At 40.0% G+C, this 19,115-nt stretch overlaps 1 protein-coding gene and 2 long non-coding RNA genes across 3 annotated transcripts in view; 1 reads left to right on the top strand and 2 right to left on the bottom strand.

Moving 5' to 3' along the window:
* Positions 1-19,115, bottom strand: part of LOC147571130 (uncharacterized) — a 43,030-nt gene that overhangs the window by 11,936 nt on the left and 11,979 nt on the right. Inside the window, 4 exon segments of the mRNA XM_086696618.1 lie at positions 5,243-5,312; positions 5,875-5,946; positions 16,020-16,100; positions 16,860-16,931. Coding sequence (XP_086552744.1) covers positions 5,243-5,312; positions 5,875-5,946; positions 16,020-16,100; positions 16,860-16,931 — 295 coding nt within the window.
* LOC147571132 (uncharacterized) lies at positions 8,138-9,329 on the bottom strand. The gene is made up of 2 exons (XR_015247673.1): positions 9,026-9,329; positions 8,138-8,401 (listed from the first exon to the last, which is right to left on the bottom strand). It is a non-coding gene; the product is annotated as an uncharacterized LOC147571132 (long non-coding RNA).
* On the top strand, positions 11,056-12,935 carry LOC147571131 (uncharacterized). Its single transcript, XR_015247671.1, has 2 exons — positions 11,056-11,245; positions 11,531-12,935. It is a non-coding gene; the product is annotated as an uncharacterized LOC147571131 (long non-coding RNA).

Below are 19,115 nucleotides of genomic sequence, written 5' to 3'. Positions count from 1 at the left end.
AAACAGACACATAGACCAATGGAATAGAATAGAAACCCCAGAACTAGACCCACAAACGTATGGCCAACTCATCTTTGACAAAGCAGGAAAGAACATCCAATGGAAAAAAGACAGTCTCTTTAACAAATGGTGCTGGGAGAACTGGACAGCAACATGCAGAAGAATGAAACTAGACCACTTTCTCACACCATTCACAAAAATAAACTTAAAATGGATAAAGGACCTGAATGGGAGACAGGAAACCATCAAAACCTTAGAGGAGAAAGCAGGAAAAGACCTCTCTGACCTCAGCCGTAGCAATCTCTTACTCGACACATCCCCAAAGGCAAGGGAATTAAAAGCAAAAGTGAATTACTGGGACCTTATGAAGATAAAAAGCTTCTGCACAGCAAAGGAAACAACCAACAAAACTAAAAGGCAACCAACGGAATGGGAAAAGATATTTGCAAATGACATATCGGACAAAGGGCTAGTATCCAAAATCTATAAAGAGCTCACCAAACTCCACACCCGAAAAGCAAATAACCCAGTGAAGAAATGGGCAGAAAACATGAATAGACACTTCTCTAAAGAAGACATCCGGATGGCCAACAGGCACATGAAAAGATGTTCAACGTCGCTCCTTATCAGGGAAATACAAATCAAAACCACACTCAGATATCACCTCACGCCAGTCAGAGTGGCCAAAATGAACAAATCGGGAGACTGTAGATGCTGGAGAGGATGTGGAGAAACGGGAACCCTCTTGCACTGTTGGTGGGAATGCAAATTGGTGCAGCTGCTCTGGAAAGCAGTGTGGAGGTTCCTCAGAAAATTAAAAATAGACCTACCCTATGACCCAGCAATAGCACTGCTAGGAATTTATCCAAGGGATACAGGAGTACTGATGCATAGGGGCACTTGTACCCCAATGTTTATAGCAGCACTCTCAACAATAGCCAAATGATGGAAAGAGCCTAAATGTCCATCAACTGATGAATGGATAAAGAAATTGTGGTTTATATACACAATGGAATACTACGTGGCAATGAGAAAAAATGAAATATGGCCTTTTGTAGCAACGTGGATGGAACTGGAGAGTGTGATGCTAAGTGAAATAAGCCATACAGAGAAAGACAGATACCATATGATTTCACTCTTATGTGGATCCTGAGAAACTTAACAGAAACCCATGGAGGAGGGGAAGGAAAAAAAAAAAAAGAGGTTAGAGTGGGAGAGAGCCAAAGCATAAGAGACTGTTAAAAACTGAGAACAAACTGAGGGTTGATGGGGGGTGGGAGGGAGGGGAGGGTGGGTGATGGGTATTGAGGAGGGCACCTTTTGGGATGAGCACTGGGTGTTGTATGGAAACCAATTTGACAATAAATTTCATATATTAAAAAAATAAATAAATAAAAAATAAAATATAAAACAAGGTAAAAAATAAAAAATAAACAAAAAACCAAATGAATGAATAAACAACAACAAAAAAGAGAAAACACTTGTAAATATGGAGAACAAACTAGGGATATGGACAAAATGAGTGAAAAGGGTTAAGAGGTACAAACTTGCAGTTATAAAATAAATAAGTCACCAGATGAAAAGTACAGCATAGGGAATATCGTCAATAATACTGTAATATACTTATTGTGGTGAGCATTTCATAATGTATATAATTGATCACTGTGTTGTGAGCATTTCATAATGTATATAAAAGATCACTGTGTTGTACACCTGAAACTAATTTAATATTACATGATCTATATATACTTCAATAAAAGAGATAATTGAGGGGCACCCAGGTGGCTCAGTCAGTTAAGCATCTGACTTCAGCTCAGGTCATGATCTCATAGTCTGTGATTTCAGGCCCCACATCAGGCTCTGTGTCTACAGCTCAGAGCCTGGAGCCTGCTTCAGATTCTGTGTCTCCCTCTCTCTCTGCCCCTCCCCCACTTGCACTCTGTCTCTCTCAAAAATAAAAAATAAAAAAAGATAATTGACTATTTAAACAAAAAAAATAATATGGTGTGCTAAAAGTAAAACGTATGAAAACAATAGCACAAAGGTCAGGAGGGGAACAATGGAAGTACACTATTTATTGTAAGGTTCTTATACTATTCATGAAATCATATCATATCATTTGAAGATAAACTGTGATAAGTTAAACATGAACACTACAAACCATTAAACAGCTACTAAAATAACAAAACCTGAGTTGTAACTATTTATCCCCCCACCAAAAAATAATAAAACGTACTAAATCAACCGAAGAGCAGGAAGAAAAAGAAAAAGAAAAGAAACAAAGAACAGATGGGATACATAGAAAGAGTAGACAGTAGCTTTAAATGTAATCCTATAAATAATTACATTAACTATAAATGGTGCAATCACCTAATTAAAAGATAGAGTTGTCATACTGGATAAAAAAGCAAAAGCCAACTATATGCTGTCTATAAGATTCATCTTCAATACAAAGATATAAGTAGGTTAAAAATATGGAAGAAATTATGCTTTGCTAACACTAATCAAACGAAACCTTGAGTGGCTATATTTACTATAGGACAAAGTCAATTTCAAAGCGAAGATATTACCAGGGATAAATGAGGTTATTCCATTGTGATAGAAATGTCAACTAATAGAAAAGACATAACTTAAAAATTTATGTATCTGATAATAGAACTTCCAAATATATTAAGGAGAATAGGAAAGAGAGACACAAAAGTACACAATTATAGTTGGAGATTTCAATATCCCTCTCTCAATAATTGACAGAAAAAATATATAGAAAATGAGTAATGATACATCAGACTTGAAAAATACTACCAACCTACTTGACCTAGTTGACATTTATAGAATACTCCACACCAAATCAGCAGACTACATATTTTTTTTCAAGTGGGCACATAATATTTATCAAAATAGACCATATTCTCATCTATTACCAGAATTCATTGGCTATAAAACAAGCCTCAATAAATTTAAAAGGATTTCAGTCATCCAACATATTGTTCTGTGACCACAATGGAATTAAATAACAAATTAACAGATCTGTAAAATCTCCAAATATTTAGAAACTAACCAACACACTCCTAAGGAACCCTATTGGTCAAATAAGTCAAAATGGATATTAAAAACGATTTTGTACCGACTGAAACTGAAAACACATGTCAACATGTGGGATGTTGCTCATATAGTATTCATCTTCCCCAGTGTCCAATTTTTTTTTTAAGTTTTTTTTTTTTTTAACGTTTATTTATTATTTTTGGGACAGAGAGAGACAGAGCATGAACGGGGGAGGGGCAGAGAGAGGGAGACACAGAATCGGAAACAGGCTCCAGGCTCCGAGCCATCAGCGCAGAGCCCGACGCGGGGCTCAAACTCACGGACCGCGAGATCGTGACCTGGCTGAAGTCGGACGCTTAACCGACTGCGCCACCCAGGCGCCCCCCCCCCCCCAGTGTCCACTTTGAAGAAACTAGAAAAAGAAAAGGAAATTCATCACTGAGTAAGGAGAGAAAATGGAATGATGAAGATCAAAGCAGAAATTTTTAAAAAGGAAAACAAAAATAGAGAAGTCAGTGTAATGAAAAGGCACTTTTTAGAGAAGATAAGTAAAACTGATAAACTTCTGGCCAGATTTATCAAGAAAAGACAAGAGAAGACACAAATTATCAATATCAAAAATGAGAGGAATGACATCATTACAATTCTACAGATACTAAAAGGATAATAAGGGAACATTATAAAATACTTTATGTCAATAACTTCAAGATGAAATAGATTCCCCGAAAGACATGAACTACTCCAAAAAATAAGTATGTAATTTAAGTAGCACTATTACAAAAATAAAATCTGTAGTTTAACACTTTCTCACAAAGAAAGCTTCAAGCCCACATGGCTTCACTGGTGAATTCTAGCAAACATTTAAGGAAAACATAATGCCAATTCTGCACAAACTGTACTAGAGAATTGAAGAGAGGGGAATACTTCCCAACTCAATTTTAAGGCCAACATTCACCTTATGAAAAATAGATCAAGACATTAGAAGAAAGGATAGATACAAGATCTCATATACTGCAGGCTGGAATGCAAAATGGTACATCCACTTTAGAAAACAGGTAAGCAGTTTCTTAAACAGTTAAATATACACTTAGCATATGATGTAGCAATCCTGCCATTAGGTATTTTACCCCCTCCCCCCCTCCCCCAATGAAAACATATGCTCATACGAAGACCTGCATGTAAGTGTTTTAAGCAACTTTATTCATAAAGGCCAAAAAGCTAGAAACAACTCAAATGCCCATTAACTGATGAACGCATAAACAAACTGGTATATCCTCACAACTGCAATACTACTCGGCAATAAAAAGGAAATGAACTACTGACATGTGCAAACACATGGATGAGTCTCTGGGGTGCCTGGGTGGCTCAGTCAGATAAGTGACCGACTTTGGCTCAGGCCATGATCTCATGTTCCGCAGGTTCATGCCCTGTATTGGGCTCTGCGCTGACAGAGCCTGGAGCCTGCTTCGGGTTCTGTGTGTGTCTGTCTGTCTCTCTCTCTCTCTCTCTCTCTCTCTCTCTCTCTCTCCCCCTCTCCTGCTTATGCTGTTTCTCAAAAATAAATAAACGTTAAAAAAGTTAAAAAAACACATGGATGAATCTCAAAAGGATTATGCTGAAAGGAACCAATCACAGAAGACTGCATACTGTATGATTTCATTTATTTATTTTTTTTAATGTTCATTTATTTTTGAGAGAGAGAGAGAGATGGAGGGCAAATGGGGAAGGGGTAGAGAGACAGGGAGACACAGAATCCGAAGCAGGCTCCAGGCTCTGAGCTGTCAGGACAGAGTCCGATGCAGGGCTTGAACTCACGAACCGCGAGATCATGACCTGAGCTGAAGTCGGACGCTTAACTGCCCGAGCCACCCAGGTGCCCCTTGTATGATTTCATTTATAAGACACTGTGGAGAAGGCAAAACTATAGGGACAAAAATTAGGTTGGTGGTTGCCAGGGCTGGTGGTGACAAAAGGGGATTGGCTGCAAAGGCACATAGGGGCCTTTTGGGGTGACAGAAATGGTCTACGTCTCAAATGTGGTGGTGCTTACATAACTACACGTTTGTCAAAACTCATCAAACTGTACGCTTAAAAAGAGTAAATTTTATACCTCAATAAATCTGACTTAAGAAAACAATAAAACAAATCTAAATCAACAACTAAGTGAAAATACACATAAGAAAAATCAACTTACAGTGTTTCCAAATTCAAGGGTCATCATGAGGATGCTCTCAACTGTTGTAAGTGACACCTGTGTTGATCCCATGTCTCTGAAGGAGAAAGCCCAAACATGCGTGATTTGAACCCAAGGATAAAAATTCTGTACCTAAAAAGATACTTAACAACATGTGGTTACTTCAATTCTGGCTTCTTTGTCAAGTCAGCTCAAGAGTTTTCTTGCTATGGACAATAATTTCAGAAAACTCCCAATGAAGACATTTTATGTGCATCATCAAATTAATCACCTTGGTGCTCAACAGTACAATCCTTTTTACTCTTATCCTCATTTTCATTCTCAATTGCATCCACCTCTCTTGATTAGTCTTTTTTTCTTTTAATATACACCTTACTCCACTTTCCACTTTGAGATAAATGGTATTTCTACCTACATCTGCAAGTCCCATGTCTCTTATGTGTTCTTCACTACTACGCCTTCCTCTGCAGGCTATCTTGCCCATATACGTTTTTTCTTTGCTAATAATGCTTATTTCAATAACCGAGTTAAAACTTAAATTAGGACTTTTTCCCAAAACGCAAAATACTTAATCTTTTGATGACAACAAAAAAGATCAGAAATCATCTCATGAGCCATGAGATTGTTGCAATACTTACAAATATTTTAATGCTGGCAACTTAAAAAGATAGGAATCTTCAACAGCTGACAGAGGGTTACGACTGATAATTCTGAAAAATGCAATGGAATTAAAATGATCTGCATTTCCAGTAATGACTACCACGAAAGTTTATGGTCATTTTGGGGGTATGGAACTGGAAGGTTAAAACTAATCATTTTCTGCCTTTGCCTATAAATCACCCTTACATTCTGTAAAGCACTCTTCCTTTGGGAACTACCCAGCTCTCTGGACGATAAAGTGGAGAACAGAAAGAGAAAAAAAAATTTTTTTTTTTTACGTGGACAGCAAAGCCAAGATATGCCAAAGAACTTTTTGGGCTGAAAACCCTAGAAGTGACTATGCTGGTAGGAAGCCCAGGCTCTGTAGGAAATACTGTTTCTAGTGTCCTCTATAATTCTAGGTGCTTTTCCTTTATCTCTAGAAATGTAAAAAATTCCACAGTTTAAAACACCCGGTTAAAGACAAAAATAGGACCAATTCCTCAGTTTGGGGGCCAAAGACAAAGGGATTAATCTAAGAGGAAATGGTGAAAGCTATACCCCCACCATGTGTATTCTCCTATGACAGCCTTTGTTAGGTGGCATATGATCCCGTTTCCTTATCCATCTCCTGGACTGCCAGCTCCCTGAGGGCAGGGACCATACTCTATTGTCATTTTTGTCCCTGTGCCTGACAGAGTGCTTGTTATTTACTAGTTACTTAGTGAAGGCTTGTTGAATAAATAACATTTTGTCACTGCTTGACACAAGTTTTTATTCCAAAATGCTGAGTAGATTTTCTTCTCAGTTCTTTACAGCAAAAATAAAGTGAAGGAAACAGGAAGAAAGAAAAGAAAATCTGCCTTTAGGTTGACTCTGCTCAAGAATCATCACTGTACTTTTGCAAAATTATAAGGATAATCATCACAACCAATACTATTGAGCTATGGGGCATCTGTGATCAGCATTTCACATTTAAACCTCACAATAACCTTATGTGATAGATACATCATTACCCCATTTTACAAGTGAGGAAACTGAAGTACAGAGAGGTTGTATAATTTGTCCCAGTTTGTCCAGCCAGTCAAGAAGCAGAGATGGAATCTGAACTCAGTTCTGACTCCAAAGCCTGTATTTAAATTGTATGGAAAAAAGGGGGTTTAAAATAGCCGTTACCTTAAACTTAACTTTGAGAGCATTAAATATAGAAACACTTTGCTGAACTTCATCTCTCCATCTGGGAGAGCTTCTCTAAGAATTACATTTTCTATTTTTATTCCTTTCCTCTAATCATCTCCCATGATTAAGTATTTAATTAGCCTGTGATCATTGAGACTTTACAGATTTCATTTCTTATTTTTTTATTCTATTTTTTGAGAGAGAGAGTACAAGAGTATGAGTGAAGGGAGGCAGAGGAAGAGAGAGAGAGAGAATCCCAAGCAGGCTCCATGCCCCGTGCAGAGCCTGACATGGGGCTTGATCCCATGACCGCAAGATCATGACCTGAGCCGAAATCAAGAGTCAGGCAGTTAACTGAGCCACCCAGGTGCCCTGAGACTTTAGAGATTTTAAAGCCCTGTTACAGGTGAATCAGTGAAAATGAGAGAGGAAGGACGTCTGAAAATTCATCCTTCCGTAAAAGCAACAACAACAACAACTAGCAAAAATGGTCAAAATCAACTTTCTCAGAACTTTGGAAATTTTAACCAATGGGCTTGCAGCAACCCGGAGAGCATGTATTAAAGAAAAAATTACTAATTTCTATAAGAACAGTGAGCTCTGTTGTTTTAACTTGTCCTCAACCTCTGCTCTCCATCCTGATGAGAACCTTAAAAATTGCCCACATCCCAGGGGAACAAAATGGAGCTGAAGTTCCTTAAAGCCTCATTCCCAAAGAACAAACTGTCATTGTTTTACCTGTCTAGTGGGGTCCCTAAAAAACTTCACTTGAAAGCCTTGCCCTTGACCTCACTGAGAACTGCACAGTGCTAAAATAGCCTCTTCCCAAGGGGCCTTTTTTGAAAACAATTATAGATAAATGTTTTAATCTGGCAGCTATGTGAGGCAATTGATCACAAGACAAAAAATAGCCTAAACAAAAAGCCTAAAAGGGAAAAGCTGAGAAATGAGATGTCCATAGGGACTTTGAAATGCTCCAACATCTTCCTGGGTAACTAGAAGACCACAAGACATATGCCTGGGAATGTAGAAAAAAAACCTTAGCACTAATAAATGAGTTCAGCAAGGTTACAGGACACAAGATCGATATGTAAAAATTAGCTTTATTTCTATACATCAGCAATGACTATTCCAAAAATGAAATTAAGAAAACAATTCCATGTATAACAGTACTCAAAAGAATAAAATACTTAGGAAAACATTTAACCAAAGAAGTGCAAGAATCACACTAAAAACCACAAAACGTTGTTGAAAGAAATTAAAGAAGATTGAAATAAACGTAAAGATATGCCATGTTCACGGATCAGAAGAAAATATTGTTAAAATGGCACTATACCCCAGATTGAACTGTGGTTTCAGTATAATCCCTATCAAAACCCCAACTGACTTCTTTCCAAATATTGGCAAGCTAATTCTAAAATCTGTATGTCAATTCAAGGGACCGAGAATAGCCCAAAATGATCTTTAAAAAAAAAAAAAAAAGTTTATCTATTCATTTTGAGAGACAGCGAGCATACACACCCGTGCAGAAGAGCAAACATGAGCGAGTGTGAGTGGGGAAAAGTGTGAGCAGGGGAGGGGCAGAGGGAGAAGGAGAGGGAGCATCCCAAGCAGGCTCCATGCTGTCAGTGCAGATGGCAACACGGGGTTCCATCTCACAAACTGTGAGGTCATGACCTGAGCTGAAATCAAGAGCCGGCCACTTAACCAACTGAGCTACCCAGGGGCTCCAAAACGATTTTGACAAAGAACAACCAAATGGGGAGACTCACACGCCCTGGTTTCAAAACCTACTTCAAAACTACAGTAATCACGGTGTGGTACTGGCATAAGAACAGACATGTAAGCTGATGGAACAGAACTGACAGTCCAGGAATAAATCCTCACATTTATGGCCCACTGATTTTCAACAAGGGTGCCAACACCATTCACTGTGGGAAGACTAGTGTTTTCAAATGATGCTGGGACAACCGTATATCCCCATACAAAATAATGGAGTTGGATTCCTACACTTCACACCATATATAAATATTAACTCAAAATGAGTCAAAGACCTAAATGGAAGAGCTCAAGCTATAAAACTCTCAGGAGAGAAATCTTTATGACCTTGGATTTAGGCAACAGTTTCTTAGACATGACACAAAAAGCACAACAAACCAAAGGAAAAATAGGTAAGCTGGACTTTATTTAAAAATAAAAAAACAACCCAAAACTATCATATGTCTGATACAAGTCTAGTATCCAGAATATCCAGAATATATAAAGAACTCTTAAAACTCAGAAAAAGACAAATAATCAAATGTTTAAATGGGTAAAGGATTTGAAGAGACATTTCGCCAAAGAAAATACATGAATGGCCAATAAGCACATGAAAAGATGCTCAATGTCTTAGGTCATTAGGGAAATAGAAATCAAAGCTACAATGAGATACTACTCTACACTCACTAAGATGGCTATGATCGAACAGAGAGACAATGATAAGTGGTAGCAAGATTTGGGGAAACCAGAATCTTCATACATTGGTGGGAATGTAAGATGGTGTAGTCACTGTGGAAAACAGTTTGGCAGTTCCTCAAAAGGGTTAAATATAGAGTTACTACATGACCCAGCAATTCCACTCTTAGGTACGTACCCAAGAGAATTAAAAACATATGACCACACAAAAACTTGTACATGAATACTCATAGCAGCATTATTCATAAGAGCCAAAAAGTCAAAATAATCCAAATGTCCAATAACTCACGAATGGATGAACAAAATGTGATTGGAGCACCTGGGTGGCTCAGTCGGTTAAGCATCTGACTTTGGCTCAGGTCGTCATCTCACAGTTCATGAGTTCGAGCTCTACATCAGGCTCTGTGGTTTTGGATCCTCTGTCCCCCTCTCCCTCTGCCCCTTCCCCGCTTGTGTGTGCGCTCTCTTTCAAAAATAAATAAACATTGAAAAAAGAATGAAGTACTGAAACATGCTACAACCGGATAAATCTTGAAGCCAACAAGCTATGTGAAAGAAACTAGACACACATTTCGATGAAATGTCCAGAATAGGCAAATCCATAGGGGCAGAAGGTAAATTAGTTGTTGCCAGGGGCCTGGGGGGAGGGGAGAATGGGGAGTAAAGGCTGATGGGTATGGTATTTCTTTTGAGGGGGGTGATGACAATGTTCTGGAATTAGCAGTGATTACTGTCTATCAAAGTATACCATTGCACTATATACTTTATAACGTTGCATATTCTATTATGCGGACTATATCTCAATTTGAAAAAAAAAAAAAAAAAAAGAACCACGTTGTGATAAATAGAGAACCAGTTGCCAGAAGATAAACATGTTAGTAGGTGGAGAAAAGGGGAGCGAAGATTCAAACTCTTCCACAACGGAGGTCAGAGGGAGTTAGCGGTGCGGCTGGGAGCCATGCGTTTTTGTTCCTGCCTTGGAAACTCCCCTATTCTTCCTATTCCAGCCCATTCTTCTACGTTTTTTCAGGCCCATTAACATGTCGGGTTTGTGTAACACTAGTTAATATCCAGTCAGACAATGTTATGAAGAGAAAGAACGTGAGTGTCACATGTCTGGTTAAACACAGTTCCTCAACCTTGAGGCTCTGAATGTCCTTTGGCTTTGAAACAATAACAATGGCATTCATACCTACAAGCTTACTGGTGGGCTCTGTGCAAGTAAGCTCTTCCACGTGTGTGTCTTCCCCTGCCCACTGCTCCCCCCCCCCCCACCCCGCGCCCACCCCCGGCTCCCTATTAAGAAAGACTATGAAGAGTTATGCAGCCAAAACAATTTAGTAGTTCGTTATCCTTCCCCCCAACTATCTCAGTGCTCTACCCCCACTGTCCCCCCCTCTTTCCTGGTAGCTCACCCATGGCCTTATACCCATCGGCTCAGTGCTTCCTCTTACCCAGGCAGCCCTCCTGCTGAGATGAATGCCCCGTGTTTATCTGTAGTGAAAGCAAAATACAGGCCACTCCAAATTATCCTATTTCCTCCTGTCTTTAGTGCCGCCTTTTCTTCATGGAGCTATTGTGCCTGAGCCAAGGGGAGAATGAGAACTGACCCGACAGGTTACCTCTGCTGGACCGACAGCAATTGTTTTTCCACAGACTGCGATACGAACGAACGGTGGACATTGCACTAGAGATCATCTCCATTTCCGTTCAATTCCCTCATCTTACAGATAAAAGGTGTGCTGACTCAGTCTATTGGCTTTTGGATATTCGTGGGCTTATCTTTATGGGAGTCAAACATAACAACAGTTATCCTCAAAGACTGTCTCATAATCAAAGTTGAAGAAATACTGTTCTAGGTATTCTTTTGTTTTTTAAAAAACTATCTTATTTGAAGAGGAAAACTCAAGTATTTTTGCAAAAGCTTTCTGTTGCAGAGCAACGGGACAGACTAAAGGTAGCTCACAAAATAAGGGAACATTTCTTACGTGTTATTTTTTTTTTCTCCAAATTCTTCTACAGAGGTCCAGACAGATGGGCTACGTTTCCTTTCTATTAACTGAGGAGACAGAGAAGACTTGAGGACTGAAGCTTGTCACCACTGTCCTGAATGTACTGAAATCCTAACAGCTTTAGCTGAAAAAATGTCCAAAGCAGGCAGTGAAAATAAATTTCAAATAGGACAAACTCCAAACTCTCTACGCTGGAATCCCAAGGCATGGAGGGAAAACTGGCTCGTTGGAGGAAAGCAGTTGAAGAGATAAGTGGAGTGATCTAGACCCTATTCCAGTCTGTTTGAAGTACCTGGGGATAGAATAACCCCTTTCCTTTATTCATCTACATAGGTCCATGAGCCATGAGAACGTGACTCCCCATGGGAAGCTCCTCAATGCAAGACATCTAAGGGCATCACGTAAATCCTTTCTCAGGGGTTGGGCGGGGGGAGGGGCGAAGCCTAAAGAATCTGAAATGGTGAGCCTATGTTTTAATTAAAGTTCTGAGAATAGCCTTGAAGAGGAGTTTCTGGCAGTGAGGACCAGCCCAAGAAGCAAGGGCCCTGGAATCAGGCAGACCTAGGTCTGAATTCTGGCTGTCACTTCCTGGTGAAGGGACTTAAGTAACGAACATCTCCGAGTCCTTTTAGCAGCATTTACCTCATAAGGCAACTTGAGGATTAAAGGAAAGAGCATGTGCAAAGCACCTAGCATAAGGCTGGGCACAGAGTGGGTGCCTAGCAGTGACGATGTGATAGTTGCACCAGGCGGTGAGCAGGAAGCCTGGGGATGCCCATAGGTGGCATGGCCAGGAACTCCAGAAGCATAGGGAAAAGGAGCTCCCTGCTCGAAAGGTCCTATTCCAGTGAGAAGCTGACTCCAAGGGACGACGCCCAAAAGGCCAGTTGTCATTCAGGTCCTACCTAGTGCCAGGGAATGCGGAATTGTATTACTCGCGAAGCTTCTGAAGTGGTTCTGTCACTTATTGACAGTGTGAACCTAGGCAAGTCACCCGATGTCTCTGAGTTTCAAGTTCCTCATCCCCAAAATGAGGATAATACTACCTGTGTCACAAGAGTTGCTGGAAAAACGAAAATGAAGTGCCGTGTGAGGGGCCACGTCCGGAGCACTTCCCACGTGCCAGGCTCTATTCTAAGAGTTTAAGACACATTGTCTTACTTGCAGCACAAGCGAAAGGTCTTAGCATAGTGCCGGAGCGCAGTAAATACCTAATAGAGGTCGGTATTAAAGAAATGATATGGGGCGGAGGAGCAACTACCATGCTTCCCAGAGAAAGAAGATGCCTTGGTATATACGTGGGAAGACTCAGATGCAGCTGGGAGAAGAAAAGTAATAGTTGGGTATGACTATGGCAAAGCTTTTGAACTACCACACACGGAAAATAATAAAAGTTACCCTAAATCACCCCAAAAGGACAGCCCTGAGTTGTTATCTTCATCCTTAACGTTTATGCCTTTCTGAATCTGAGAAGAAGCTGCCAGGATTTCCAGTACATACCAAAAAGCGATGACAATATCCTGAAGTGTGTCAACTTTTGTGGGCACACAGCTGTCTAAAAGGAAGCAGATGCCGGTTGACTGGGGGAGCGTTAGGGCGTGTCTGTGACTGGGGCTCGAGTTTGCCTTCAGAGGGTGGCCACACCTACCTCAATGATATTCTCAACAATAATTCAACAGGGGCAAGGCTTAGATTTTCCTTATTCTCCCTTAGAGCTTATGTTCTTGGCACAATACGGATGCGCCACAGACGAGCCAGCATGTGAATGTGCTCTATCCCGATAAGGTACAGCCTTTCTACATCGTAGAGTCCTTCAGCTTCTAAAATCATGGAGCTCGTACTGTTAGAACCAATGAAGTGAATTTTTTAAAATAAGCCACCAGTCTGGACCTGTGTAGGTGAATGAAGGAGAAGCACTTTAAAGTCAGGAAAAAAAAAAAAAACTATACTTAACATTTAGGATTATCAACCACTGTTGGTTTTCCATAATATATTTCATTCCTGATTTCATCTGAAAGAAACAGGATTATTACTACCATTCAAAAAGTGGTACCTTATTAATAAACTCTTGGCATGGCTTTGAGGTGGATTTCAGATTCAAAATAGACTTTACCACACCGCTAACGTGTTCACTCAGTGTTTATCAATAACTTAAGAGGCTTCATTCAAAAAACTTACTGAGATATAATTACCTGAAACCCAGGGGTGAATCAAGGCCTTGTAGGGTCTGAACCTCATCTACTTTGGGAAATCCTGCCTCATCAAAACATGCAAAATTATGCGTACAGGAATTGCGAGGGTCCCTCCCAAGACTTTGGAAGGGGCCTATGTAAGTGAGGAGACCTGAAGTTTAAGCTCCAGTCAGTTCAAGATAAATCCACCTCAGCTGGGGCCCAAAAGGTTTACAAACTTATTTAATGCTGGAGAAAATACTGTTTCAACTTATAAACACCCCAGTAATAAGTCACATAGGTAATAACGTGACTGAATTCACGGGATGGCATCTCCCCTGCGCACGCTCTCTTTCTCTCAGAATAAATAAACGTTAAAAAGAAAAAAGAAAAGAAAAGTTTGGCCCCAAACAAGGAGCCCAACCTCCAATACACACTTACTGTACTGTGATAATGTTTTGGAAGTTAACTGTGAATTCGTTTTAGTAGTACAGCTCTATTCAAACCACATTGAAAGGGCGGGCCTACACCGGCCGACTCCATCTTGTTCTGTGTCCTTCACCTTGACCACACCTCCTCCCCTTGAGTAACCCCCCCCCCAACTGCCTAACAGGACTCTTCCCCAGGACCCTTCCCCAGCCAATCAGCTGAGGCCGCAGCCATTACCTCACCAACTGCCACTAGGCACCAGTAAAACCTTTGTCCTTTTGAAACTGGCTCTCTCTCCCGGGTATCTCACAGCTTCGACAGTGCAGGTAGGGGATTGAGCTCGAGCTAGCTCCAATAAAGGCTCTTTTGCTTTTACACCGGACTCGGCTCCCTGGCGGTATTTGGGGATCACGAATTCTGGGCATAACACACATGGCATGAGTATTAATTTATTCTCAATACCAGCTAGCTCTGGTTCTTTAATTACCTTTCTCTGTCATGTAAGATTGATGAGGGAGCATGGGGCAAGTTGAGGGCAAAATACAAATTAGCACATGCCCCCGCCCCAGGTGGGATATGTGTCATTCTGGCTGCTGGAGGACAAAGGAAAGGAAAGAAAACAAATGGTTAACTGATAGAGATCTCAGTCGGGCAAGACAGGGGTTTCCATCAGTTTACAAATATCTTAGTAAATTACAAGAAAAAGGCCATCTTTTTCTCCTTTTTCCAGTATGAAAGATTCTTGGGGACAGTCCCTGTATATTCTTTGTACCCCCGGTACTTAGTACATTGTCGACATAGAGTGCGCGTGGCACGGATTGTTTTTCAATGAATTCATTCATTGTTATCAACGGATTCCACCCTATTTTGTCCTGTATTGCCTACATAACTATGAAATTCAGATTCTTAGAAGAGACTCTTGGTGTTATAAGATGCTTAGTAGAGGTGGTGACTTTTAAGACATTATATTGACACCACTAAAACCTCTTGGTGGAGAAACTCAATGAGCCCGTTCTCTGGCATGCTGGCAAAACAAAAAACTGACCCTCAGTATTCTTTCCCCAAGTTAGGCATCAGCAAATTAATGAGAGAGGAGGCCCCTGCTCTTGGGCACCCGCAGGAACTTACTCCAGCTCCAGACACACCGTAAACACTTTCATCTAACGGAAGATAAGCTGTGAAATCGGATTTCTGAACCACAAGACAGTGAGCCAGTCTTTTCCAGCGTCTGCTTTAGTGGAGGGTCTTCAACCTTGAGTCTCAACATCCCCCTCAGGCCACTGAACATGCCCAGTATGATTTGCTTTTTGACAGAGAAATCACAGAATGTCCCTGCTGAAAGGGAGTCACACACTTCTTAACTGAAGAGTGGTCAGGAAAGAAAGCACATGGAGAGCAGTGCCCTGTGGCAGGTGTTCAGGAGTTCTTGCTGCTTTCCTGATGGCTGAGGAAGCACCCACACCTTTTGCTGCCTGGAGAACTCTGTGCTAAACTTAGTTCTTCGCAGTTCTCTTTTGCACAGGAAACTTGCACGTGAGCCAGAATCAAAGTTAAATTCAGAAGTGGATTTCAAGGACCACGCACACCTTGGGGAAGCATCACTGTCACGAATTCCCATGATAATACTGACTTGGGTGTTACTTGCTTGGGGCCTTCACTGCCCACACAAAGCTGGGTACGAGGGAGGGCAGAGAGTGCCATTTAGGAGTTAAGACAAGTCTCTTGGCCTCTTTGTACCTTAGTTTCCTCATTTGAAAAAAAAAATGGATTTTAAGACCTACTTTCCAGAATTCATACTGGGTTTATTAACACACACCTAACCAATCACTGTATGATATTTTTACATGTAGTTTTTTTTGGTTTTTTTTTTTACATGTATTCATTTTCTGTTTCACTTACAGCTTGTGTAAAAACTGCATTCCATGCCAGGCCTGAAATGTTCCAAAGTTCAGTTTGGTGAGTAAATTGCAACCAAGATTTCTACACACACCAAAAAAAAAAAAAAAAAAAAAAAAAAACCAAAACAAAACAAAACAACAACAAAAAAAAACAAGACACAAACGAAGAAGAAAAACAAGATATTTTCAGAATATTTATCCTTTGGCAGTGATTCTAATTTATAGATAACGAAACATAACCACAATACAATCTCCATACACTAAAGAAATCTCACTATGAAAGATGCTTGCCTTTTAAAAAAAATATTTGCATGAAAGATTTATACTTTCATGTTTATACATGTGGTGCATTAGATACAAATCAGTAAATGCTCAATAAATACTTGTGTTAAGTAAGTATTTTTTTCTAGAGAAGTAAGTTTATTTCTCTAGAAAAATGTTTCACAACTTTAGCACTGTTGAGATTTATGGTTGGATAATCTTTGTTATGGGGGGGGGGGTGCTGCCCTGTGAACTGTAGGGTGTGACAGCAGCCCTGGCCTCCACCCACTAGATGCCAGCAGCACATCTACAGTCTGACAATCAAAAATGTCTCTAGACACTACCAAGTGTCACCTGGACGCAAAAGCACCCTGGCAGAGAACTGCTGCTCTAGAACGATTCACTCTGATCTCTATAATAACTCTCACACCAAACTTTGCCACAGACAAAAAAGATTTGCTACATAATTTTAGTAGCTTTCGACTAATAAAGTTTCATTCATTCAAAATGAATAACAAAGAGGTTTACAATTAAGTTTAATAAAAATTCCAAATACAATGAAATTATATTTGTAACTTACATAAACTGCAAAAAAGGTAGGGATTCAAATATACGTCTTTCAATAGATTGTATTTTATTGCAGGATAAATCTCTAGGAAAAGGAAAAGGAAAATATTGCCTCAATTAGCTCTAAGCTATCTAATTAGTAGGATGATAGTATTGAATAAGTAGCTTTTGGCTAAACTCTGAGTATTAGGAATTGTTATTTGAACCTTCCAGAGCCCCTAACCCTGCCCTCACCTTTCTTAAGAGTCTCACCTTTGTGATCTTCATACATAAAACATACAACTATAGATCTTGATAGATCTTGGAAGTAATCTTTCCTGAGAGCAGAAGAATTGATTAAATGACTTTCTGTGGCCTCATCAATTTCTAAATTATGAGCTCAAAGTTGTGATCTCCACATATAATTTCTAATATTAAAAGGGATATTCTCACATTAGCACACCTTCCTGGTTTAGTTGTATTTCTCGACACCAAGTCAATACCAGAAGAGATAAAAGATACCTTTTCATTTAACTTGAAAAGAAGTTACTCCTCTAATCAATACCTAACTTTGAACGAACTCAGAATTATATTATCATATTAATAGAAATTTATTTTTGGTTGTACATTGCCTAAACGCTCTATGAATTTATCAACTGCTTCAGTTGCAAGTGGGGCCAACAAAAAAACAACATGGTACTGGATTTTTATTTGGAAACACCCATTCTTGATTATAGTTGACCCTCTTATTTCCATTGATTTCAGCCGAGTCCCTCACTTTCCACCTACATGGGTACCACCATCTTCTGACTGGCATTGTCATCTCTGGTCTCTCCCATTCTAATCTATACTGCACACAGTCACCAGATTAATTCTCCAGGAGTGGTTCTCAAATATCAGAGTCACTTGGGAACTTACTCAAGATGCAAATTCTCAGCTCTACTCCGGACTGAGTGAATCAGGAACTGTGGAGGTGGAACCTGTGTCCTGACAAGGCCTCCAAGTGACCCTGGTGCAGTCTAAAGTTTGTCCTAGAGCACTGCTGTGATAACACGGTAGCTTGGCATATTATCCAAGGCCTTCAAAATCCTAAATCTGGCTCTAGTTTCCTACTCTACAGATACCAAAGAAATTTCTCCTGCATTTTGCCTTTCACTCACTCTATTTTGCAAGCATATTCTTCCCAAGATGTCTATCCGATGACACGTCATAGCCATTCAAGGTTCTGTTCAAACAGCATTTCTCTAGTAACTTCCCTGATCCAACTTGAAGTCTTCCCCCCTCTTCTATGTTCCAAAAACAACTTATACTTCTCATTGCCCAAATCCATTTCTTCCCCTCCCCCTCTCCTCCTCCTCCTTCTTCTCCTTCTTTGAATTTTTTAAAGTAGACTCCACGCCCAACCTGGGGCTTGAACTCACGACCCTGAGATCAAGAGTCGCATGCTCTACTGACTCAGCCGGTCAGGTGCCCCAATTTCTTCTTAATATAGTTATTCTGGCATTCCATTTCCTCTGGGCATAAACTCCATGAAAGTATGGACTAGTCTTGCTCATCTGCGTTGTCTACTGTGTTTAAAACTGATGCATGGACAAAGAACAAACTCAAATATTTATAAAATAAATTAACAGCTGGGTAGTGAGTAGAAGGAGCAAAATGACTGAAAAGAAATGTGGTTTTATGACTTTGTGGCTCCCGCTTCTGCACTCTGTCAGTGCTTCATCATCCATTTAGTGCTTATGCGTTATGGTTTAAGCTTCTGTTTATTTTCCCTGTGAAATCATGAGTTCCTACAAGGGTGGGAAGCCTGTCTTAACCATCTGCGTGCCTATGGTACTGGGCATAGGGCCTGTCACATTCTTTTTTAGGTTTTGATTCACATTTTTTTTTGAATGAATGAATGAGAACACTTCACCTAACATGAAATAATTGGCTTACAAAGTACCTCATAGTAGAAATAATGAAAGGCCCAATCCATTGCGCAGTTTGTCTCTTTTGTTTTTCTCCAAACTGTGTTTGTAACGTTTGGAGCCCAGATGGCAGAGGTAGCCAAGAAGACCAATACAAAGTGGTTGTCCCCTAAGACTTGGAAGGTTTGATAATTTGAAGGACTATTTTTAGTGTCATATGAGATTCCTTTTACTCACTACCCTTAAGCCTTCTACATTTGCAAGAAGAATCTATTTTCTAAAGCACATCATTAATAAGGATTAATGAGGGGCGCCTGGATGGCTTAGTCGATTGAGCATCTGACTTCGTTCGGTTCAGGTCATGATCTCACTGTTCATGA

The sequence above is a fragment of the Puma concolor genome, unplaced genomic scaffold (genome assembly GCF_028749965.1).
Source record: "Puma concolor isolate L17-30 unplaced genomic scaffold, mPumCon1.1.hap2 unalloc_scaffold_57, whole genome shotgun sequence".
In the NCBI taxonomy this organism is placed as follows: Eukaryota; Metazoa; Chordata; class Mammalia; order Carnivora; family Felidae; genus Puma; species Puma concolor.
Note: the sequence above shows the minus strand (reverse complement) of the source record. Positions and strands in the feature narration are given on the sequence as shown.